This window comes from Pocillopora damicornis, chromosome 8 (assembly GCF_964200805.1).
Source record: "Pocillopora damicornis chromosome 8, jaPocDami1.2, whole genome shotgun sequence".
Lineage (NCBI taxonomy): Eukaryota > Metazoa > Cnidaria > Anthozoa > Scleractinia > Pocilloporidae > Pocillopora > Pocillopora damicornis.
In genome coordinates, this window is record NC_142677.1 from 19,726,138 (window position 1) to 19,752,771 (window position 26,634).

Sequence of the window (26,634 nt, forward strand, 5' to 3'; positions counted from 1 at the left end):
GAGATCTCGTTTATATACCTACCAAAGTTTGTATCGTAAGCATAGATCTACACATGTACATATGAAAATAACGCAGTCAATATCTGTCCTTCAATATCATTACCTTTCATTCTTCTTCGACACCCATTTCTCGATACTAATCCCTGCTTGTCGCGAGAAATCTTTTTCTGTCAGAGATTCCAACCCTCCCGGTTGGACCGGAACCTCCCATTTTTTTGAGATCTGTCCCGGCCTCCGTTTTCTTTCAATATTCTCACTAAAAACGTCGCGATAAACATCCAAAGTGACTCCATCGTGAGACAAACGAATAAAGTTCATCGCATATCTTACACCACGATGAACAATAACTACATATTTTATTACAATATTCTCACTGTTTTTAAACTTTCTGGGTAAGACAATATTTTCCATTCTTCACAATTCCTTTCAGAACGATCCACTCTCGTTTTTCTGCAGTATCTTGGGCTTCAAACTGCACAGGAAGCTGGCTAAAAAATTGATGAGTGTTTGCAAGAAATCTAATTTAAGGCACAGCAGCTAAAACTTAAGCTAATTCAACTCCCTTCAGGGGCAGCACAGAGGTGGAGTTCTTAACAAGTTTTTCTTATAGTTTGCTTTATTAGCCACAGCAGCAAAACTGAAAATATTTTCAAGACCACCTAGTCCCCCTGTGGATGAAAAGGTTCTAGACAATGAAGAGATTAAAATGTATAGACTGACAACTAAAGATTGAAATTGTTAATCAATGAAGCCCCGAACCTTGACCAAACGTTTTTGAATACTTGTGCAACACTTCCACCGCAAGTAAGTGCTATTATGATATAAGGAAGCCTCTGGCTAGAAAAGAACAAAAGCCGCCATGCCTTTTGTTGACGTTCCCACGCCAGTCACGCATAAAAACCACGCGTAAATAAGATGCGCAGTGCCAGATTCTGCTTTCTTGCAAATTAAAGTGCAGTCGAGAGTTTAGACTATTACTTAGCTTTAAAAAGGTGAGGTGTTTCCCTCTAAGATTTTCCCTCAAAGATAATGAGCATCTCTGCAACAGCCATGCAGTTTGGAAGGTGGTGGGGGACGGGGGGCGTTGATCACGATCACAAAGTGTTATGAGTTAAATCTTGATAGATGATGATTTGATGTTGATCCGTCTTACATGTGTTCTTTCAGTCTTTGCCTTTAGTTCGACGAGACGTCGAAACCTGAAGGAGCGTGATATTACTACATCGTGAAGGTAAGGAAAATGTGAACAGATCAGTTTGACTTTTTGTCGAGGCTCTTTTAAAAAGGTAGAATGTTTCTGTACATTAAATCATTCTCTGATGTGCATGCACATCATTTATTATGCATGCATTCAGCTAATTGTAGATTTGAGTCTTCAACGCCGTATTATGAAGGTGACTGCTCCAGAGGAAATATACGACAACACACAAAGTCGAGACTCGCCGGTAAAGTTTCTGCGTTAACAAAAGAACATTAAGACATTAAGAACATTAAGGCGAATACAATTTCCTCCTGCTGCTTTATTTGTTTTGTTTGACATTTTTTTTTTGCTTCAATGCGCTTACCTGAAAAGTCATTGTAGTTGTGCGATGGAACCCCCAGAAACTGCACTTGAGAAAAATAAGTACATGTATGTCGGCAGATTGTTTCTTCGCTTTGCATCAGTTTTGATGCATCAAATAATCTTTTCTCTACCGTCTCTGGTCATGATATATGTCAAAAAATAACTCGCACTTTTATATCTGGATGACAATTTATGCTTTATCAAAGTGCTTGCTGGGAATAGACTTTGACCTGTTTGATTAGCTACTTAAGCTGCAGCTAATCAAACTGTGCAGTATAGTAGTGTAAGTCCGAAAAGCTCCACTGGAAATCCATTACTCCTCACGATTTACGTAACGTTTCTCGTGCAGACACTCGTCTTGACTTGTACGATATGGTTTTTTCCTGACTCTGGCGACCTACCGTCCCACTAACGCTACCGACAGAGTACATGGACTTACTGAACCTTTGCCTAAGGTCAACTAACTTCCAGTACGACAGTAAACTCTACGAACAGTTACACGGTAGAGTTATTAGGTCTCCACTTTCTGTTGTTGTGGCAGAAATTGTGAAGCAGAATATCGAGGAACGCGCCCTTTCGACTCGCCGACAATCGATACCGCTTTCGATACGCTACGTTGACGAAACATCGCCGCAAGACACGACGAAATCGGCGCATTCAACCACTTCATTAACGGAAAAAACACTGACACAGAACAGTTTTCTGTTTTGGGATATTGTCTCTGTATGCTTCCATAAAAACCTGCGTTGCCACCTCAGATAGCAGAGAAAGTTTTACTTGGCAATAACACCTGACAGTGCCTGGATCCCTTCCACCAACCCCACTCTCGTCAAAAATTATCCTTCGCTCGCAATGTAGATAAAAGTTTTAGCAAATTTCAAGACTTTCTCAGCCAATATAAATTACATCAGATCCAGCAGATCCTTTTACAAATTTTTTAAGGTGTCTCGGGTAGATTTTCGAATCATCCACAGATCAATTAGAATACCTAGAGAATATCTTTAACTTTTCCTCTGATCGTGTGCAAAAATTATTGATTGGCCTACAAAAGCAGTGTTATTCTTTTGGGTTATCAGGACATTGGAGGGTCGGAGGCAAGCACAAGGTGAGAGCAAGGAGAACCCAGGGGCGAAAGGTAAGTTGAGCGAGGGGTAAGACGCGCAAAGAAAGGAGCGTGTGGTGACGGTAAATGATATAGAATGACGCTTTATGATGTGTAATGTCGATAGAAGATGTTTAATGACGTAAATGATATGTAATGCGATACTATACATATTTGGAAAGACATTAAATGATGGGGAATGACGATGGATGATGAGGAATAACGTCAAACGACGAGGAATGACGAGAATGACGTCAAAGGACCATGAATGATAAGGAATGCCGTTAAATGATAAGGAATAACGAGAATGAAGTGGAGCGACGATGGACTACATTTAAGAATTTTCTTTTTAGGTGATGCTGCCAAAATTAGATTTCGCAAAATATCAAAGTTCCCTTACCACAAAATCCTTGTACACTCTCCTAATTCCAAGCCGATGTACAAACGAACTCGAATGAAAATGGTGGGACACGTTTGAACCATGCATTTCGCGCTCAAAAGATGCGAGGTGTCCTTTCTTCTGGAGGAGGCAGGGAGAGAAGCGCGCAACACTTTTCCTGATGTAGCGCTGCTCAGACCTTGAGGGAACCAATTTTTGGCTTGAGAACTGGGAGGGCACGTCCAACTGTTTTCGGTTATCGTATGCCCTCTAAACTGCAAATGGAAATTATCTTACCATTATGACGCCATCCGCGGTTTTGGTTGTCTACGAAAGTCGGCCTCTGTCGAGATTCGTTGAACAGTCAGCGCCCTGAATCGCGATCGTTCTGGTGGGAATGGCGAAAGTTTTTGCGACTAAATTTGTAGCGAAAGTCGCCAATTTTCCTCTCTCGCTTGATTTCCAATGACAAGTGACTGAAATAGGCTGCTGAAATACGCTTATCTCGTGTTCTCCCAACCTCCCGCGCGTTTACATCAGGCTATGTAAACACGGAAACCATTTTACATTTCCTCACGAGCAACTAACGGCGTAATTTCTTCCAGTCGGTTGTGTTTATATGTGCGATTTCACGCCAGTAACTAACGGCGTAATTTCTTCCAGTCGGTTGTGTTTATATGTACGATTTTACGCCAATAACTCACGACGTAATTTCTTTCATTCGGTTTTGTTTATATGTACGATTTCACGCCAGTAACTAACGACGTAATTTCTTTCATTCGGTTTTGTTTATATGTACGATTTCACGCCAGTAACTAACGGTTTAATTTCTTCCAGTCGGTAGTCTTCATCGGTACGATTTTACGCCAGTAACTAACGGCGAAATTTCTTCCAGTCGGTTTTGTTTATATGTAAGATTTTACGCCAGTATCTAACGACGTAATTTCTTTCATTCGGTTTTGTTTATATGTACGATTTCACGTCAGTAACTAACTGCGTAATTTCTTCCAGTTGGTGATATATATAATGTGAATTTTACTCCAGTAATGTAATAGATCCTTTCACGGTTTTAGCGGCCATATTGGTTGGGGCCAAACAAAACCTCGTTGCTAGGCAACGAGTCCTGGAATCTCTTATGATAATAAGACGCGCATCGCTACCCTCGTTTAATTTTCGCTTTGTTCAGGAACAAGAATCAATATCCATCGCTAAAAAAGATAAGACATTGATAAAGGTGAGTGACCTTTTTTTCTCTAGGCGAGAAACCTTTTCTTCTCTGCGTTTTATGGGAACACTGGGATCGTTTTCTTAGAACGTGACCTCGCGGCTGACATAATGCGAGAAGGTCACAGTACTGCTTTTTCGAAAGACTTTTTGCAACTTAATTGGGCAGAGGAAAAATTGAAATAAATATGTTTACGTGCCCTTAAAACTTTTTCGTCCAGACAGGCTAACATACTATTGAAAAAACAATTAACTCGGCAAAGAGAAACCCTTGGCTAAATGGGTTTTGGAGATAAGTGTTGTGTCGGCGGCTGTAACAACGACAGAAGATATCCGAAAAAATGGGTCATCCACTCGCATGTAGAGAAGTTATCGTTCCACAAGCCCAAGCAATTGTTGATTGAAGCATGGTCTCGACAGGTTCAGAAGGGAAGAAAATATTTCTCAATAGGAAAGTCAAGAGAGAGTGTTGTCATCTGCTCTAATCATTTTCGAGACGGGAAGCCTTCTGTAAGCAGCCCTATACCTACTCTTTTTTTGACTCCTTTTGAGCATTTAAATAGTAAGTCACCCAAAAAGCGGCGTCAATTAGAGTATCAAAAGGAGACTGCAACGTCAGCTGTAACTAAGTCAGTTGTACATGCTGGCCCTTCAGAGGTAACACCGGTTGATAATAGTGGTATACCTGCAAGTGATGAATTGATGAAAAGTGGAGACGATTCCTCGGGGTTAACACTGTGTACAGCCTGTGCACAAATAACCAGAGATGCTGATGTTCGACTCTATACTGGCATGCAAAATACAGATGCTTTCAGAACCTTATTTGAATATTTACTCCCTAAAGCTAAGAATATGAATAACTGGAAAGGGGATAAGCAAACTGAGGCAGAGAAGCCCAAAAGGTACTCTGATATGACCATGGATGAGTCCCCAAATGTCAGGAAACCTGGCCCCCAAAGGAAACTAAAACTTGAGCAGGAACTTTTACTGATAATGATGAGGCTTTGCTTAGCTTTGTCTGTTGGGGATCTGGCATTCCGATTTGCAATATCAGACACTCTTGTCAGTTCAATTTTTATCTCCTGGGTAAAGCTAATGAAATGTGAGCTCTCATGGCTTATCAAGTGGCCCTCTAAGGAGCAGACGAAGAAAGTGCTACCAAAGTGCTTTGAAAAATACTACTCTAAAGTTCGGTGCATTATTGACTGTTCAGAAGTATTCATCGAAACACCATCAAGCTTAGAGGTACAGGCTATTTGTTGGTCAGACTATAAGCACCATTGCACTTTTAAGTTTTTGATTGGAATAACTCCAAATGGATTAATTTCTTTCGTGTCTGATTGTTATGGGGGTAGAGCATCAGACAAATTTATTGTCATGGACAGTAGGTTCATGAACCACCTTGAGCCATTTGACCAAGTTATGGCGAACAGAGGCTTTAAGATTCGTGATGACTTGGCCATGTATCAGGCTACCTTGGCCATTCCCCCAAGTACTGTGGGCAACTTCCAAATGCCATCACAAGATGTGTTAGAAACATCAAGGTTGGCAAATGTGCACATTTATGTAGGGTCAAACACTTCAAGATTTTAAGTCATGTAATGCCAATGAGCTGCCTTCCTTTGTGTGATGACATCCTCATTACATGTTGTAGCCTATGGAATGTTCTTCCTCCCCTATGTGAGTAATAAATATTTTAAAGAGAACCAAAAATACTAGTGCCTGTATTCTTCCTAGACAGTCTTGCAGTGATATGTAAAGTTGAAAACTGTTATGCTCATTCACTGCATGTAAAGTAAGCAGAGAGCTGTTCAGTTGCTAAGAAATATCCACCATAACTTTTAGATACCTTTATAATATAAAAAAATTCAACAAAAAGGACTAGAGCTATAGTACTGATATCTGTCTTACATATTAAATGACACTGATTGATTTATTCAATTAAGTAAAGCTGTCTGCAAGAGGAGCATAGCCAGTGAAGTTCTTCTGGTTCAATAGTGAGGTCTTCACATTCCCAGTGATACCACAGTGCACACTGATCACAGCATACACTATTTTCACCATCCTTCTCAATTTTATCAGGTTCCAAGCACAGGCATTCACATTTTGGACAGTAAAAGATACCTACCAAGCCCAGCAAAACCTTAACAACATAGCCTTTGTAAAAGAAAACTAAATTCTGCTCAACTGTTTGATAAAAAACCTCATCTCACTGAACTTCTTCCACTAAAGGGTCACCTACTTACAAAATACCCCTTAAAGTAATTTGATAGGACAATTTCCCCTTGTAATTGGGTGTAGTACTTATGTCCTTTGTTCAGACATACTTTACCACTATCCATCTGTAAAAACTCAGTTCGATTCCAGGCATCAAGAACCCTTTCACCTTTAATGCTGTATGGACATTTGCATTCAACAACAAATGTTCCACAGCAATCACAGGTGCCAATAGCATCAGGACTTGCCCCAATGTAAGGGAGATCCCTTTTTACAAATAAGCCAGCCTCAAAAATCTGCATGTTGGTATGCTTAGGTCCCTCTGTTGTTACGAAAGCATCTAATGCCTCCTTCTTATGTGCTCGCCCCCATTGCACAGCTGGAACATTATTTAGGGACTGGTGATGAACAATCCTGACAATAAGGGATTTGGTCTTGACCACCTTTTTGCGTCCAGCTAAAAGTGTTTTCACTTTGGTATGAACCTCATGAAATTTTGAGGCAGTTATCCTTCCTTTCCTCTGCTCCACCCATTCTGTACATTGGCTTTGAGCCCTAGTGGCCTTTTCAATTGAATCACACTGATTCTGGCTCAAGTGAAGTGATTCAAGAAACCCTGTCACAATGGTTACTTCCCCTTCCCCCTTGTGTTCTGAGGCAAATTTCTCTGCAACTTGGTTCAGTGGAAGAGGTAAGTCTTGTGCATCATGACTTTCCTCTTCCACTTTGACAACCTTAAAAATCACTGACTTATCAGTAATTTTTTTCCATTTTGCAAGAAATCTATTTTTGCTTTCTTCAGTGGCAGCTCGTTCACACTCTCTACGAGGATCAAAAGTTTTCTTTAAATCTGAGTTGATTTCCCTCCTTTCTTGGTTTGTGTTGTTATGTGAGTCAGTTCTTATTTTTAAGTCTCTGATTTTCTTAGGCTCAACTTCTCTAAAGGTGCGATCATTCCATCTGCATGGTACAGATGTACATGAAGGATTAGTGAAGCCCATAGAAACTGCATGCTCCTCTTTATACAAAAGTGCCATAACATGATTGCAACTTTGGGAGTAGCCTGCTGTACAGCTACACCATGCAGACAGGACACCCCCCTGATTTGTATCAATGGCTACCCACACCTCCCGTGGCTCATCTTTGACTCGTTGGGATGGTGTAACTTTGCACTTTAAAATATACTCTCCGGTAGAAACAAATGTGTGTGAATACACCGTACCCACGAATCCACTGGCAAAGTAGGAATAAGCTTTACAAAGCTTGTACTTCCCTACATAATCCGAGTCAAATTCTTTCTTTGACAAAATAAAAGAAAACACTTTCCCAAGGTCTAAAGCTGGCCATGTTGTCATATCGTTTCTCCATTCATCCTCTGCAATATGCCTGGGGTCTCCAGGAAGACTCTTAATTCGTTGTTGGTACTCGACTGTGAGTCTCGACCTCAACTCCTCGTCGGATACCACAACCCGAACATTACGTTCACAAGCAGAAAAGGCTCTGGCGACAAGCTCTCTTTTTTTACCAGTTACACTTAACCCCCTTAAACTTAGGTAATCTTTTAGTTCACCTAAGCCTTTCTGGAGGAAATTTTCGTAAAGATCTTCTGGATTTACACTAAAGGGCTCTTTCGGAACACGCGTAGCCATGGTTCGAAATAAAAACAACTATTGAGCTTGAAAACACCTAAAGTACAGAAACCAAAACCAAAATTTTAAGTACGTTGTAATGCTACCACCGTAAAGTCTAAAATCTAAAGCTACACAATATCGATGGCTAAAAATTATATTCTAATTTCTCAACCGAAAGAAGTGCTTTTTAAAATGCGATTCTCGCATCATAGCGGCCGCGAAGTCAACTTCGAACAACATATCAATCTGCCCATAAAACGCAGAGATAAAACGATATTTCGCCAAGAAATTCGGCACTTACTTTCAGTAACGCCTTATCTTTATTCCCGCTAGATAGACGAAAATAAGCAATTTTCCTTCAATTAAGTTAAGATATTGGGCGAAGGTACCGAAGCACGTCTAATAATTAAAAAAGAATCTATCGCTCGTTGCCTTGCAACGAGGTTTTGTTTGACCCCCAAACAATATGGCCGCTATAAACCGTGGAAGGATCTATTCAATTATATATTAATTTATCACAATTAATCTACCGACTGAGTTAGTGGCGTAAAATCTCACAGTATATAGACTGTGTTAGTCACATATTACCCCTCGGCCACCGTGCCAAATTCGGCCAACGTGCCAATTCTAGACAATGCCAGCGGGCAGAAAGCAATCAAAGAAACTGAGAAACGTCTTTAAACTAAATTCAATCACAGTAAAGCCAAAACAAACGACAACTGTAGCAAACTATCGGCCAGCGAACCACACGAGGGTAAACTCGACATCGGCCAGTGAGCCAACTTTGTCACCGCCAGCGAGCAAAAAGCAATCAAAGCAACTGATATTTAACTTAACTTAACGTAAGCTTAAGTTAATCAAATTCAAAGCAAACCTAACCTTTATGCGGCGAGCGTGCCTTGGAGGACTAGCAACCTACAATAAACAAAGTACTTTGTCATGCGTATCGCGTGTTTCTCGAACCACAGACTTTTTGCCCATTGGTGCAAACTAAAGAACAAGGTGCCCATTGAGCAATAAAACGCATAAAAGTTTGGAAAATGATGTGGCTGTTGTTTATGTTGTTACTCTTTCCCAGTCTTACTACCCACAATGATCTATTAAAATTTGGGAGTGTGTGCCGAAATTGCAGCAGCATCTTTTTTAGATTTAAGGGGAGATACTTGTCAAGGCGAATAGCTTATCCTTCTAATGGTAGTTTCAATTCCTTCATCATTTCAAACAAGGAAGCACAGATTGTGAATGGGAACATAAATTCAGAGGCTACTAAAGTCTTGGAAGAAAAACACAGTGCAATATGTGATAGCACTGATAGTATTTGTACATACATGTATGAAGGGTCAAATGTGAGAGATCACTTTCGTAACTATTGTTTGACCAATGCAGGGGAATTTTCTTGTGCAGTTGATTGCTTTCTTGAGCTATGTTATTTTGTTTTGTCCCAATCATCTTCATAACATTACATGCGATGATTTTTGTCAAGTTATCTATGAGTCATGCAATCAAAGGAAAAGTCTTGGTGCTGTTGAGGTCGTGCGAGAGCCTGTATGGCCATTGATCAGAGGTCGTTGTCCGTCATTTTCTGCAATGATTACAGATGCTGTTTTTAGTGACATATTTGCCATGCAAACATTTGGAGATTTAACAAATGATTTGAAAGCATTATTTCTTATTCAACCATGTAGTCAGACTTGTTGCATCGTATGTAACAATCAAATAGTGGAAACTACAGGCACCATCGTCTTGTATATTACTTGCCCAAATATTTTGCCCACTGAGTTTAAAAACTGTGTTTCAGAAGCTGCTCTGCCTAAAAGCAGACCACTTTTTTGTGATTCATGTCAAAGGCATTCTAGTGATATCTCAGCTTTGCAACATTTTGTAACCATGCCAAATTTGTTACCAATTGAATTATCATCGACTTCCTTCGGTCAAACTGTTCGACCAGCAAGTATGGAAGTCTTAGGTAAGTTTTACTTATTGAAAGCTGTTGTGCGCTGTGCAAGCCATCATTTCACCATTGCCATAAACAGTGGCTCTTATTGGTTGTATTTTGATGATATGTGTACTGGAATTCAACAATATGCTACATTTCAAGATGTTTGAGGATGGTATTTTGCTGCCTTTGAAAGTTCTCTCATGCCATCTGTTGATGATAATATACATCAAGGCAACGATTCATGTACGTTAATGCCAGAGCATTCTTTTTCAAAATTAGAGGATAAAGAATGCCAAGCCTCTGATGATTTCAAGAAAGAAGTTCACATACCCAGAAAACGACAGAGACTAGAAATAAGTACTAACAGATTGATAGATGGAGAAAGAAAGCTTAACTATAATGTAGTAAATACATATATGAAGAATTACAAAACTGCTAAAAAGCCAAGGAGACAGAGAGTGAAAAACTCTCTAGACAAGAAAAACCAAAAGAATACATGAGGAGGTACAGAAGGAGAATAAAAGACAAGGAGACAGAGGAGGAGAAACAAGCACGATTGGAAAAACAAAATGTGCAAATTAGGAAGTACAGACAGAAAAGGCGAGACAATAAATTTGATGAAATAAAACCAGTAAGAAAATTTACAACCTGGCAAACAGTAGATAAACCACTGCATAATGTTGACAACGAAACATACTTATCTTAATTTGATTATGATCATGTACAGAAATGGGCTATCAAAAACATGCAAGACTTTCATAATTCACTTAAATTCAAAATTAATATGTGTGAAGTTTGCCATGAGGCATGGCCATTATCATCAAAAGGCAAAAAGAAATCTCCTTATATCTGCTCAAAATGTTCACGTGACACGAATGGAGTGAAAAATTTTCATCTCAGAATGGAATGACACCTTCACAATTGCCAAATGAATGGCAAGGTTGAACACAATCAGAGGAAATGTTAATAGCACATGTTTTCCCAGTGATTTCTGTTTATACAAAACCAGGTGGACAAAAAGCATATAAAGGCCATTGTATTGACTTTTCTCAAGATATCCAGGAGTTAGCAGATTCATTGCCAAGGTACCCTAGTGAGCTGCCTGTAATAGTTGTGTCAGTCAAAGGCAAGGATAATACTTATAAAGATCTCACTGTGAGACGTGAAAAGTTCAGCTGTTCGCTGCACTGGTTAGTTCAACATAACCCCGCGTATAAGGTATTACTATTGATTATTCGTTCTTGGCTTTGTTGCCTTCTGATGGCATTCCAACTGAGCTGCATAAGATCAATTGTACTAAGAATAGTAAAAATGACGAAACTGATCCAGACAGAGGTCCTCTTGATGAAGTACCATTCAATGAAGACACAGAATTGAGTAGGACAGTTCTTAACCCTGCACAGCTTAGGCCACAGAGGCAGTTGATTACAGATGAGTTATTACAAAACCACAAAGTCAATTGGCCTCATAGGAATTCAAGTCCCCTGAATGAGTTTAAAATTGAATATTTAGCTACTATGGTATTTCCTATTTTGTTTCCAGATGGTGAAGGAGATCCTACTAACAGTGCTACAATGCGTGATGTGACCCTTGGAGATAAATAAAACAGTTGATTAAATTTGCTGAATATAATAATGGTAAATGGACATATAGGTTTGCAAGTCACCCACAGTTTGCTTATTGGGCATTCAATGTGATTCAAAGGCACAGACTCCTTAGTCAGGGTTCAGCATTTTTTTAAAGCAAAACCTGGTGATGCTAAGTTAACTGTAGAACAACGTTAACAGATGCTTCAATCGAACACATATTCCACTTTAATGCATTATGCTAAAAATGTTACTGGCAGCAATAGCTATTGGCACAAAGCCAAAGAGAATTTGTGGGCTACCATTGCTCAAGTAAGACCTCCTACAATTTTTTTCCACTTTATCTTGTGCTGAGTACCATTGGCCTGAATTTCATGAACTTTTTTGTGACCCTCACTCAGAACACATTCAACCAGAAATCAGGCAGCAAAATGTTCTTGAAAATCCACATAACTTGGATTGGTTTATTACTGAGCGAACAGATCGTTTTGTCAAGTTTTGATTAAGAGAGTCGTTAGGGGCTTCTTGGCATTGGCGCAGATATGTGTATGCAGTTCAGAGAGGTTCAATTCATTGTCATGGAGTCGCTAAATTGAATAATGATCCAGGACTTTGTGAACTGACTGAAATTGCATTACAAGGTTTTTAGCATCAGAGTATATCAATGAGAGCAAAGGAAATTTGTCAGAAAAACAAATTTTAGAACTAGAGAGTAAGAAAAATCAGGGTATACAAGCTGAGTCCGTTGTTTGTCAGTATGTTGACTTTATACTAACAACTTGGAATCCATGCTCTCCAGAAGAGGGGTGGTCCAAACCAGATTCTCATCCATGCAAACACCCTATCTGTCCTTGAACGACAAACAAAAATAAGAAGACTACGTGAATTTATTGAATTCTGTCGAGAGGCATACAATGTGCAGGACTTAGTATTGTCTAAGATAAAGTAACAAAATGAATTAAGCTGCAGATTCAAATTTCCTTTTGAAAACTGTGTCAAGACAAGAATAGATTTTGAAGCAATAAACACTAAATCAGGCCAAACAAAGTATAGAGCAACTATTGTTACAAAGCGAAATGATTCAAGATTAAACCGTCACCAACCACTGCAAATCCAAGGATGGACAGCAAATTGTGATATTCAAATTATTGTAGATTATCAGGCATGTTTGGAATATCTTGTGAAGTACACATCAAAAGGAGAGAAAGCTTCTTCAGTTCTAAATAATGCATTCGCCAATGTTATTAGTAAAATATCAGATACAAGTGACATTCATAACATTTTAAAGCAAATTATGATCAAAAGTGTAGGACAAAGAGACTATTCAATCCAAGAAGTTCTGCATCCTTTACTCTCACTCAAATGTGTTAGTGCAACACATGAAGTAGTAAACGCATCTCTTGATGGTTCACGGAGAGTTCAGGTGTCGAGAAATAAGGATTTTTGTACTCATTCATCCATGCTGGATACTTATGCCGAACGAGAGAAGTTTATTAAGACATTTCCAGACATACTGGAATATTATTTTTCGCAATTTACCTCCACATTTACAAGCAAAAACTCAAAACTTGAAAAAAGGAAGCTACTTGTCATAGTTAAAACGTATCCCAAATTTTCTTCAAATCCTCAAAATAAGCGTGATGGACTGTTCTGTAAATATCAACTGCTAAAATATAAACCTTGGCAGCATGTACCAGACATTGCTTGGGACAATCTTCAATAGTGCCATGAAACTTACAAAGCATGTTGGATGAATTTTTTTGTGCAGTGATCGTGGGAAGAACAGTATTCCTGACTGGGAGTTAAAATTGAGAGCTTTAAAAGCAGCTATTAATCTAGAAAATGAAAATAAGGAGGCAGATATTATTGAGGAGGAAAAGGAAGAATGGATGTTTATGTCAGAACTGAATTTACAGGAGTTGGGCACAAGTACTGAATATAATTCAGTGTTAGCTCCCTAAGGACATTGGCATAATGCTAGTGAACATTTTGAGGATGTTGATCTACTTTCTGAATACTCAAAAAAATCGAAATGAACCAAGTTGGCAGATATCATCAAGAGTAATAGATATTTCGAGTTTTAGTAGCAATCAATTGTTGGCATACCATATCATTTTAAAACACTTCAACAGCAGCAATGAACTGCCATTGCATCTGCTTATTAAAGGAATTGCAGGTTCAGGAAAAAGCTATGTTATTGATGCTGTAAAAAATGTTCTGAATAAAAAAAGTCAAGTACTAGCATATACTGGAAAGGCCTCTTTTAATGTCAATGGTGTAACACTGCATTATTTTCTCAAACTACCGGTGCTTTTAATAAGATTTGAAGTTGGTGGTTACCTCGATACAGCCCCCGCTGGAGAGTAATAGCGGAGCTCGCAGAGCGTAGCCCCAGTCTCGGTTGTATGACTTTACGACCGTACGACCGTACAAGGTGCTACTCTAAACATGCGTGGTCAACTGTACCGCGGGCACGCCAACGCCACGGCTTTGTCCAGTAGTCCAGTGGTCAGTGCACTGGGCTCCGAGTCGGACGACCAGGGTTCCAGTCCTGGCCGGGGCGAGGCATTGTGCCCTTGAGACGTGCGGGAAAAAAATGCGAGCTCCGCTTTTAGGCTTGGCTAAATTTATACATTATGAGTAGCCCAGAACAATTTCCCTCTAGAGAGAATGTTTACAAATTGTGATCATTATAGAGGCTGTTTTACCTTTTCGAGGAAAACAATATGTAAGCCACAGAGAAATCGTCATTGTGTTGTCACTGAAACACATGAGGCCATGACAGAGTTTATTTTCCGTCAAAGTCGGCATTCAAAACTTTAAATAATAGAAATTCACTGGTAAGAATTACAGTGTTAAGATAGACAACGAAATTGTCATGTTACATGTAGCTTGTGAAACTTCTGTACAAAGACTTGATGAAAAAGGTCACATAAAATCATGCTAACTTTTAACGTAGACAGTTAATAAAATGGAACATCTTTGCATTTAACTCTCTGCATGCAAAAATAATATGCATGCGGTTGAATGGCGATTACATTTGTAAATCATTGCTTGATACAGTTTCTGTTCTAGAGTAACTCTATGTGTAAATAAAGGCCCCAGAAAACAGTTGTAGTGGACTTCTTTTGAAAAACTGGGCAATAAACCATTTCTTGCTTAAATCCTTTTCAGTTTACAGAAGATGCTATTAACCAAGTGTCAACTTTACTTTGTAATACTCGAAGTCACCCATCAGTTATAATCACCAGTTCTCTTGAGTTCTGTGTACTGATCAGTCATACTCAAAGTCCGAATCTCCACTCTCTGAATCACTGTCCTCGGGAAGCTACAAGACTGTAACTGCCGCAGCTACTTCCAAGTCCACGTTCTGAAGTTCCCTGGTTTCATCCTGGGTTGAAATTGTCTCGTCTACCTCGGTCTGGCTCAGGTTCATTGCTGGTTGTGTGGCTGTATCGTTCTCCCCAACTTCAGCTTGGACAACAACATCCACCCTCTTGACGGCATTCCCTTCCTTCCCTCTGACAATCTTCCTACGTGGTTGAGCTAACCATTCCTTGACAGTTTCTGCAATGAGGTTGTCACATTGACTGGTACGCAATTCTGGCCCATTGATACTCACATGCATTAAGGAAGCGAGAACGTCGTTGTTTAGGGTACTTCTCAATCGTGACTTCAACTGCTTGATCGCAGACGCCCCTCTTTCAGGCCATGCATTGGAGACAGGTGGTGAAAGGCAAATTTCTGCTATTTCAAGAAGACGGAGGAAAAAGGGCTGATAAGAGTGCCGCATTGATAACAAATGCTGGAGTAGCCATTCAGTTGGGGTGGGGGAAGTGAGGTTTTTCTTCTGTGGTGGTTTCAACACATGCAAAGGATTGTTGCTTTTCAGCTGAAGCACACTGTACTTAAACTTCTTCCATTCACAGAGCAATTCTTCCTCCAGCTCTTCCTTTTTTTCTTGACTCTGGTAGAAGTGGCCAGCTAAAATCTTGATGTCAGCACTTCTGTACACTTTAAACGACTCATTTGACCTTTCAGGCACTCCTTGGGGGTCAAATAGCTTGAACGCCGTCAACACTGGAAGGCTGTTACTGAATCGGCTGTTAATGTTCTCCACCAATGAACTTACGTAGCGATTGGTCAGTCGGCCAGTCTCCCACCAAGGTCTTTCTGAAGTTGTTTCAGGGGCTTCTGCTGATCAGCAACGTCTAGAATGTCATCGATGGTAATTTTACTGCCGGCTCAATTGCGGCAAAAGATACGTTTCCACTTTGGAAGGCTCTACTCAAGTAGGAAAGAGCTAGGAAACATGATGCAGAATGTAGACAGTCCTAAGGTACTTAACATTGGCTATTTGTTGCAAAAGACCAGTTGCTAGAGCATCGCCCTCTTCTTTAAAGACTCTTAGGGTCTGTGTGAGAGGTTCAGACTCTCCAAAAACACCTTGAATGGCCTTTTCTGTGGACAACCATTAGGTCCTACATGCTTTTGAGAACTTCTTTGCCACTTTCATATTGCCTTCTTCGGAAAGGGTAATTGCTTTTGATTCTTTTACTGCTTTGGCATATGCAGCTGTTTTCTTTGCAGAATTCTTGAAGAATGACCAGAGCTGTACCAATAGCTTCTCCGCAGTTTTTATATGAGAAACCTCGTCATTAGCATCACCACAAGTTAATGCCAACCTGTGGCATATGAAGTGAACGTTCAGCATAACCTTTGACTCTTTCAGGAGTAAGATGGCCACGGCATTTCGCTTACCAGTCATTACACCAGTACCATCCGATGAAAAGGTGGTGAGTTTTTTTAACTCCAGTTGTGATTCGTTCAGCTGCTTGATTGAAACGGTTTTAATAGCTTCAGCATTAGCAGACGTAGAATGTTCAAGAACGTCATTTATTGCAAGAAACTCTGTATTAGCTTTCCCATTATCAGGGTCAACAAATTTCACCAAAGGTACGAGTTGTTCCTTGCATGTCACCAAACTCGTCAGAAAGTAGACCGAAGCAGTTGGACCGCCGTGCTTTCTCACTGACATGTTCTTTGACCATTTTTCGCAGTAAGAGAAACATCTCCCTTACTGAACCACTGGAACGGTGCTGAAATAACTGTAAATCCGTTAATCCGTTAATCCTAGGTCCTCTACTAACTCCAGGAAACGTACAAACTTGCAATTTGCAAGTTCTTCCTTTGCTACCTAGTAGAGACTGAGGAAGGCATTGTAATAAACAGCTTCTCTGCCTTTTTCCCTGTAGCTGACCTGATGCTGAATCACCGATACTCTGCTCAGAAGCTCAGTCTCCACGGCTACTAAATGCTGTTGGTGGCTTACATGTTCTTTAACCGTTTTCCGCTTATATCTTAGGGCGGGCTCTGTGTTGAATTTCTTACTTTTGTTTTGTGGATTGATAGTGTCATGTTTTCGGCATATAATGCAAAAAATGTCTTTTCCTTCTTGAAAGAGGAATCAATGATAGCCGGTTTCTTCACACTAGGAAAGGGTTGTATTCGAGATCCACTGATGTTGGAGACGATCTTTCCCTTTCATTCGAGTTTTCGAATGGAGTTTTCAGGACTTAGTCCGGTAAATGATTATTCAATGTTGATTTGCTTTGTAATAATTGGTTAACTCATCGTTTTATTCCAAATGAAATATCTTCCATTTGTTAACACTCAAATTTATTGCTTAATACACAGATGAGGCGGCTACGGTGTCAGTTTTTACACGAAATAAAAAAGTAACTTTATCGCTTCTAACAACAAATGTAAACTAAATGTAGCAGTTATCTCAACAAAAGATTTGGCTCCAAGTGTTCAATGGCTGTGTTTGTTTCTCTTTCTCTAGTTGAGCCTCAAAGAAGTGTTTTTGTACGAGCATGACAAATTTATATAAAAGTTCCCAATTTGATTTGCACGTGAGAAGTTGTCGACAACCGTGACAAACTGATTTTCAAATTTGATTTCCAAGTAATACTTGAGAATTATCTATCTTTGCTTCATTTGCCGGACATTATTTGATCATTCTTGTTTAGCACGAAGTTATTTTAAAGTTATTTCGGTAACCGACGATGTGTCGTGTATTTCTATCACGCGCTTGATGAATTTAAGTTAAGCAAAAGCAAGCGACTCAAAGAGAAGTAAATGGCTTGGGTTACATCGAACGGCAAAAAAACCGTTAGTGAATGAATGAATCAAACAGACAGATAACCGAAATTGTAACGTTTTTCTTACTATCCCAACGAAAGAAACCAGCCAAATAAGGTGAATAGTCCAATAATACATTAATTACTATTTTCTGTTTTCTTTTTTTGTTTGAATTCGACTTGACAGGGACCGCGTAGAGGGAGGGGCTGGGGGGGCTTTAGCCCCCCCATTTTTTCGCAAGAATAAAAATAAATTAAACAAAAAATAATTAAACAAAAAAGTTTCCTTCACGCATTCTTCTTTAGCCCCCCCACTCGAAAACTTGCTGCGCGGTCCCTGCTTGAACTTGGTGAAATATACCCGGCGATTCACAATAAAATACCCGCCGGAGCTCCGGCGGGTGCCGAGTCTTATTGAAAGCACCAACTACCGATTGGTTCAAAAAGACTTGAATTGAAAGGAATAGCTTTGCAACAAATTCAGAGTAATTTACAAAACATTCAATATTTTATTATAGACGAATATTCATTTGATAGAATAGATTGATAGGATAGATTGTAGATGCAGGCAAGCTACAGGTCTAGCCGATCAAGCTTTTGGTGGTCTTTCTGTTATTCTGGTGGGTGATATAGCACAGTTATCCCCAGTTGGTGGTAAACCACTTTTCCATTCTTTTCCGAAATCAGATAAGCAGATCCAGGGCCACCTCTTATATCAAGAGTTTAAACAAGTTGTCACATTGTCAGTGAATCATAGAGTTGGTGGCAAAAGTAATGACCAAGGCTACTTTAGAGATCTTCTCATTAGGGCACGTAATGGAGAATCCACAATAGCAGATTGGCAAACATTATTATCTAGAACTCCTGAAAATGTAACAAATATTGAGGAATTCCCAACATCATCTGTAAGGCTATCCTATCTGAAGTCAAAAGTTGCAGAAATGAACTTGATAAAATTAAAAAATCTGAACCAGCCAATAGCAATAATTAAAGCCCATCACTCAGGTGGTGATCAAGCGCTAAGCTCTGATGAAATGGGAGGATTAGAACCTGTCATATATTAAGCTAAAGGTGCTGGAGTTATGCTCACTATGAACATTTGGACGAAAGTTGGTCTTTGCAATGGTGCACTAGGAACTGTATCAGATTTTGTTTATGCTGATGGCCAAACTCCTCCAGCCCTACCTATTTGTGTTCTTGTTCAGTTTGATGAAGACTATAGGGGGACCTTCTCTGACTGCAAGTTTTCCAAGATGCGTTCCAATTTGTCCTATAACCCAGATTTCTCAAAATGTAGGTCAGAAATGTGAAAGACAACAACTTCCTTTAAAGCTAGGAAGGGCCATGACTATTCACAAAAGCCAAGGTCTCACTCTTAAAAAAGCACGGGTAGATCTCGGCCCTTCAAAGAATTTACCATGTATGACATACGTTGCTCTTCGTAGAGTAAAAAAACTCCAAGATCTCATAATCGAGCCGATGAAATTTGAAAGGCTGCAAGCTTAGAAAAAATCAACATTTTTGAAATATAGATTGTTAGAAGAAAATAGACTTGATTCTTTACCATTGACACCTTGAGTAACCTGACTCAATGCAGTAAAACATGTTCTGCAAAAGCTAAAGCTAAATACTAAATGACTGCATTCCCCTTTTTTTCTTAGTTTGACTCTATGCATTGTAGTAAAACATTATTCGTTGTTGCGGACAATGGCAAGCAAAAGGAATTATTGTAAGTGTTGCAATTTTATCTAATAAGTATTCATACCCCTAAGTGGTCTAGGCCTAAAAAGGGACAACTGGTGTCCCTGTTATTTTGTGGCAACACAGCTCCTTGGCCCCTGACTACTGTATCTGTGAATGGTAAAGGCCATTTTTTGTGGTAGAGGACAAAACTTGTGTTAGAGGACAAAACTGGCTCATCTATGATTCACATTTGGGAGCCACTTGTCCATACCTGGACAACTGGTAACTCATACTCCTTCACCAATCTGACGGTGAGGAATTTCCAAGGATCTGTCTATCTGAGTACATCACCAAGCACGACAGCAAACCCTACGACACAAACAGTTGAAACACTGACTGGACCAGATATGCTTAAAAGTCCAGAAAAAGAAATAACCGTCACAGAGTTCAATTTCCTATCAAAGCTGAATATATTTTGTTCCTGCAAAGTATGCAAAAAAAGATTAAACGATGCGGAATCATCCGCATGCACCACACTGAAATGTGAGAGTTGTGGTACACGACAGAGGTCGAAGGATACCAAACTTCAGGCTTTGGCAAAAATTTGCGTAACCGAGGCCGAGGGAAACACCAACAAAGATATCTGGATCTTGGCTTTCACAGAGCAACTAGAAGCCCTGCTGGCTGGATCTAACTTGTCCCTAAAGGATAAAATCAACGAAATCGAAGTATATCTGATGTCTCCAGAAGATGTTTGTTCGGTTTACAATGTCCAAACAACAAACACAACAAAGGTCGTTTCCTTTAAACGTCCAAAAGACAAATCTGATTAGCGGGTAAATATAAGTCTGTACAAAACGCAGTTCTCTATTTTGTGTGAACAGTGCAATACCCTTTTTGCGACTATTGCAATGTACAATTTGATTACTCGTTCTCAAAGGACGTTGTATAATTGAAATTGTTTAATACCGTTAACGTCGGACTGGCCCATGTATCCCAAAGCAAACAGTTTGTGCATGTCCTTTGCCAGCTGTTCGTCTACGAAGGACATTATATAATTGAAATATTTTGTTACTGTTTATGCTCATATGTTAGAGATTTGACTAATTTATACAACAAGCCTCGGAACGAAATGCATGCAAGCTTCTGTAAATCCTCAAACCAAGCTGTTAGTCAATGAAATGTAGACTTCTATTGTTCTTTGTCCGAGGACGTTTTATAATTGAAATTGTTACTGTTCAGAGCTTACATACATTGTTTGACAAGAAAGATATATAAGTTTGTGTAAATCTTACTTGCATAGTACCGTATGAAAAGTTATTGTTGGATTCATTTTTGTTCTGTATTCTTTTGTTACATTCAATTTTCCAAATAATTTCTACAAAGGGAAGAAAACGATTATCATTACAGCCGAAACCGTGGTATCGCAATGATTCAAAACCAAGAATCTGATTTTCGTTTTGGCGATTCTGCGCTATCAATCAAAACATTTACATCAGAATTTAAGACATTTTGTTAAGACGTTGTTTCGAATACTTGACTACAAAAAAATGACGAACACAAAACATGACTCTTTTTTTTAAGTTGCCAATTAGTATTTGTTTTCATTGTTTGCTCGTTGGCACTTAGCGACAGTTAAATCTAGTATTACAATATTCTCGCTGTTTTTAAATTTTCTGGGTAAGATAATGTTTTCCATTGTTCACAATTCCTTTCGGGGCTTCAAACTGCATAGGAAGCTGGCTAAAGAATTGAAGAGTACCTGTAAGAAATCTAATTTAAGGCACAGCAGCCAAAGCTTGTGCTAATTCAACTCCCTTTAGGGGCAGCACATAGGTGGAGTTCTTAACAAATTTTTCCTTATAGTTTGCTTTATTAGCCACAGTAGCGAAACTGAAAATATTTTCAAGACCATCTAGCCCCTCTTTGGATGGATAGGTTCTAGGCAATGAAAATGTTAAAATGTACAGACTGACAACTTAAGATTGAAATTGTTAATCAATGAAGCCCCGAGCCTTGACCAAACGTCTTTGAATACTTGTGCAATACTTCCACAGAAAATAAGTGCTATTATGATATAGGGGAGCCTCTGGTTATAAAAGAACAAAAGCCGTCAGGCATTTTGTTGACGTTCCCACGCCAGTCACGCATAAAAACCATGCGTAGATAAGATGCGCAATGCCAGATTCTGCTTTCTTGCAAACTTAAAGTGTAGTCGAGAGTTTAGACTATTACTTAGCTTTGAAAAGGTGAGGTGTTTCCCTCGAAGATTTTCCCTCAAAGAAATTGAGCATCTCTGTAACAGCCATGCAGTTTAGATGGTGGTGGGGGGCGGGAAGTGTTGATCATGATCACAAAGTGTTCTAATTTAAATCTTATGGATGATGATCTGATGTTGATGCGTTTTACATGTGTTCTTTCGGTCTTTGCCTTTAGTTCGACGGGACGTCATTGGCACTTCCGAACCCTGAAGGAGCGTGATATCACAACATCGTGAAGGTAAAGCAAATGTAACCAGATCAGTTTGACTTTTTGTCGAGGCTCTTTTAAAAAAGTAGAAGAGTTTCTGTACATTGAACCATTGTCTGATATGCCAGCACACATTCATTATGCATGCATGCAGCTAATTGTAGATTTGAGACTACCATGCAGTAATTTGAAGGTGACTGCTCGAGAGGAAATATATTCTCGTTAGTAATTGGGCGCAATAAGCAACTGATTCTCATAGGGGAAATTACTTTCTCCAAACTAGTGGTCAATATTTAACAATATTCGCCATAGTGGAGGTGAGTAGTATTTGCGATCCACTTCTGAGCTAACCAATAAGCGCGCTCGAAAAGCACCACTGACTTCAGTGGTATTTACTAAAATGTAGTGAAGTGTGAACCCAGTCGTTCAACAAGTTTGAGTGTGCGTCCGAAAAACTGGACTGATGACAGTACACAAAGTCGAGACTCGCCGGTAAGGTTTACGCGTGAAGAAAAGAACATTAAATTAATAATACAATTTCCTCTTGCTGTTTGATTTGTTTTGTTTGGCATTTCTTTCGCTTCAATGCGCCTACCTGAAAAGTCATCGTAGTTGTGCGATGTAACCTCCAGAAACTGCACTTGAGGAAAATAAATACATATATGTTGGCAGATTGTTTCTTCGCTATGCATCAGTTTTTTTTGATGTATCAAATGATCGTTTCTCTACCGTCTTTCGTCATGATGTACGTCCAAAAATAACTTGCACTTTTAAGTCTGGAGGACAATTTATGCTTTATCAAAGTACTTGCTGTGAATAGACTTTGACCCACAGCTGCTTAAGCTGCAGCTAATCAAGTTTCCTGTTAGATTTTTGTGGCTACTACCTCCCTTCTGAAAGGCGTGACTTCTGTACAGTATAGTGCTGTAAGTCCGAAAACCTCCATAATTTACGTAACGTTTCTCGTGCAGACACTCGTCTTGACTTGTATGATATGGTTTTTTCCCGACTCTGGTGATCTACCGACCCACTAACGCAACCGACAGAGTACATGGACTTCCTGAACCTTTGCCTAAGGTCAACTACCTTCCAGTACAACAGTAAACTCTACGGTAAAGTTATTGGGTCTCCACTTTCTGTTGTTGTGGTAACCATATAGCTAATGCATCAAACAACTACTTCATCGCACCTAACCTACTTCAACACGAGCACCAAATTAAAGAATCCTACGACAATGAACCTCAGGAAGCTGAAAGCCATTTCACCTTTACAAAGCTATTAGTTCACGAAGTCTTCAAAACGCTTAAAAAAATAGATACATCCAAAGCCACAGGTGTTGATGGTATACTAGCAAAAATTCTTAAGGCTGCTGCTGGTCCTTGTTCAAGCCTGCTTACACCGTTGATGAACCTCTCTTTCGAATCCGGGGTGTTTCCAGGCAGGCTAAAAATTGCAAGAATCACACCGATTTTCAAGAGCAGGGCGAAATTTGACAGAGAAAACTACATGCCAGTTTCCGTTCTTTCTGTAGTGTCAAAACTCCATGAGCAGTTTGAAAATGAACAGCTACAATCATATGCCAGAGAAAACGGCCTCATCACAAAAGAACAATTTACATATTCGAAGAACTCCTCAACCATTGCTGCGTTACCTAAAGTGGTCGACGAATGGAAATGGGCAAAGGAGAAAGGGCTGATCACCACAGTCGTGTTCTTACACTTACGGAAGGCCTTCGATGTCATTGATCACCCATTATTACTCCAAAAACTCGAAGTAAACGGAGCGTGCATGATTTTGTGGCTACTTTACCAACAGCAGTTTTTCCAATGTAAAGGGGTTAACTCAAATGAAAGAATTTCACCCACGGAGTCCCCCAAGGATCCGTACTAAGCCCAACCCTTTTCTGTATACACATCAACGGTGTAGTGTCAACAGTACCAGAGAGTGTTTCTGTACGCTGACGGCACTGAAACTCATTATTCGAGTCCTACCCTCGAAACCGCAGTTTTCAAAATAATTTCTAACCTCCAGAATATCTCAACATGCCTGTGGAACTACGACTTGATACTGAACACGAAGAAAACAGAAGCAGTGATCGTAGCAAAGACGAAAACATCGCATTACGTTACCTTAAGAGAAAGAAAAAAAAAACCTAATTTATCTGAACTCACACAAGTATTTTGTGGTCTATTGTCTCTATTGTCTAAATACTTCTTAGCAAAAATAAAATGCTTTGGTGCCACACTTACTGTTGTTCCCCTCGCAGCCATAGTTTGGTCATGTCACACAACGCCATATATTCCCTGTTAGAGAGAGAGCGCCAGAGTCAAAAGGCGGGAGAATTTCGTGGAATTCACTATCAGTAGCTTTTAGTTTCATGTGAACTTTTTTCAGTGGAGTTGGACAACACGGTTAAAATACTTGACTAAATGTAGGTTGCTTACAAGGAAATGACACGTGATGGAGCGAAGTCTAATTTGGCAAAATGGAATTTGATTGATGCAATACAATTCAAGCACGTGAAAAATTGCCTAATGTTCATGTAGTGCAATGATTTGGTATGTTCTGATTGGACTTTGGACGTTGTTTTCATGGTACGTGATAGAATGTAAGTTGTTTGGCGTGTAAGTCGGGAGTAAAGGAGCGGAAAAACACATTTTAACTTGAAAATGATATAAATGATGCGAACCTTTCATAATCCGATAAATCTCGACCTTAATCGACGAGGCTCTCGCGAAGGCCACAAGCCATTACACTGATAAAACTTAGCCCGAAAATTATGGTTTATGTCATTCTTTGTGCATAGCCCCCCGATTTTATGGCATCATTTGCAAGAAAGCTGTGATTTGATTGGTGCGAGATAAACGCTGTTATTGGTGCAAGATATCCAACTGTTGTGAAGTGATTGTTGCGAAATACATACATTAATACGGCAGTCTGATTGGTGCGAGATACATACCCAAATGCAGTGATCTGATCTGTGCGAGCAACATACCACTCTAAATGCCAACATAGTTATTTTTTTAATAAAAAAATTTTTTAATAAAAAAATTTTAATAAAAAAAAAAATAACGGAAAAATAATAACCCCTGTAATTAGTACGTAAGTGTAACTTAGTTCGAAATTGTAAGTTTTGTAACATAAGATCTGAAGTTTTTATCTTATAAATGATCAAGGACTATTATTATTATTATTATTGTTTCAATGTATGATACAATTAGTCACCCTCCTTGAACATCCACTAATTATGATCATTGTCATTATCATTTCTCTATAGATCCTCGTTGCTCGCTAAGAAGGTATAATGGGTAATCGCTGGAACAAGCCACCGGAATATAAGGCCACTCTAACGAAAAGGGGACTCCAGCCATACGAGTTTGAAAAGACTCTTATTTCAAAACTTTCTAAGATATTTGATAGAAATGTGGCCGAAGATAACACTATATCGGAAACTGTAAACAAGCTAAGGAAGAAAGTATGTTTTCGAGAGAATAGAACAAATACCAATTTAGACCAAAGGTACAGACTCGCCTTAAGCGAATACGTCGACCTCAGATTGTTACCAAACCGGCTTCAACCCCCAATGCAGTTAAGGATTGAGACTGGAGGACACCCTGGTCAATTCAGGTTTGACAAAGAACAAAGTCGACTTTATCACTGGAGGCAACATAGTTTATTTTTCGAGAATGAGCTATTAGGGAGAAAATTCCGCGAGCTTTTTCCTTCGATCGTACTGAGAGAGAATTCTAAGGGCTACTTTTATCATCAGAATGGCGAAAAATTTACGGCAGAAGATGCCTGTCGTGTCATCGATAAATTTACTACTGAGTTCATTCGATACTTGGAACTATTACGACAGAATAACGGTCAAGTTCCTCCCGGGGAGTGGGCGCCGCAAAACATCCCGCAAATTCGTTCATATTGCATTCTTATAGTAATGGGGCGGTATATGGTGGGTTGGGCAAATGATAATGATCTGCTTAATCACAAACCCTATATAAGATGGAAGGAACACACAATAATAGTAATGTCCTATGCAGCACTTGTAGTGGTGTTAGACATGATAATAGAGCAGCAACAGGCGGTGGTGGCGTTAGACATGATAATAGAGCAGCAACCGGCGGTGGCGGCGTTAGACATGATAATAGAGCAGCAACCGGCGGTGGCGTTAGACATGAGAATGCCGCAACAGGCGGTGGCGCCCCATCAAAACGAAGCCGTTGAAAACCCTCGGCTATGGCTCTGGTGTGTGATGTACACACTCTTTCCGAAATTAATAGGATTTGCTTTTGTTCATTACAGTTGTCATTAAGTAATACTTACAGGTTTAATTTGCACTCTAGTTATTAGCGTTTGTGACGAATTATCAGTGTAAAGAAGTGTCCCCTTCGTCCACTTTATCCTTCTTAATAAGAACTGGACCAAATAAATTACATGGGACTCCAATGCATGATCATAGATTTTGCGAGCCATTTGAGAGTCGCTGGGTTTTAAGGCTAGAGTGATCTAGAGAAACGATTTTAAATTCCAGTGTAATTTTAGTCAAAAGGGTCAACACGAAAACCACGTTTAGCTTAGCGTTGACTTATTTTATTTGTTCTTAGAGGTAAGAATGAGGAATTAAAAAATTGTAGAATTCTTAGTTACAGGAAGGATGGTCTTCGTAATCTCAATAGTGTTTATTTACATGATTAAAT

At 39.4% G+C, this 26,634-nt stretch overlaps 2 protein-coding genes and 1 pseudogene across 2 annotated transcripts; 2 read left to right on the plus strand and 1 right to left on the minus strand.

Moving 5' to 3' along the window:
- Positions 1 to 932: 932 nt before the first annotated feature.
- LOC149041746 (uncharacterized) lies at positions 933 to 26,634 on the plus strand. The gene is made up of 5 exons (XM_089180991.1): positions 933 to 992; positions 1,168 to 1,231; positions 2,641 to 2,699; positions 21,905 to 21,967; positions 25,215 to 26,634. Exon 5 carries the CDS (start codon positions 25,242 to 25,244, stop codon positions 26,247 to 26,249), a length of 1,008 nt encoding a protein of 335 aa, XP_089037117.1. The 5' UTR covers positions 933 to 992; positions 1,168 to 1,231; positions 2,641 to 2,699; positions 21,905 to 21,967; positions 25,215 to 25,241; the 3' UTR covers positions 26,250 to 26,634.
- LOC149041747 (uncharacterized) lies at positions 14,971 to 17,190 on the minus strand (annotated as a pseudogene).
- LOC149041748 (uncharacterized) lies at positions 19,130 to 20,687 on the plus strand. The gene is made up of 2 exons (XM_089180917.1): positions 19,130 to 19,174; positions 19,669 to 20,687. Exons 1-2 carry the CDS (start codon positions 19,130 to 19,132, stop codon positions 20,299 to 20,301), a joined length of 678 nt encoding a protein of 225 aa, XP_089037043.1. The 3' UTR covers positions 20,302 to 20,687.

Excerpts from the sequence above, each read along its gene's own strand:
- LOC149041748 (XM_089180917.1), top strand. The coding sequence starts at position 19,130 with ATGACTATTCACAAAAGCCAAGGTCTCACTCTTAAAAAAGCACGG. Across the intron at positions 19,175-19,668 it reads TCACTCTTAAAAAAGCACGG|AGGACAAAACTTGTGTTAGA; the intron begins GTAGATCTCGGC and ends TTTTTGTGGTAG.
- LOC149041746 (XM_089180991.1), top strand. The coding sequence starts at position 25,242 with ATGGGTAATCGCTGGAACAAGCCACCGGAATATAAGGCCACTCTAACG.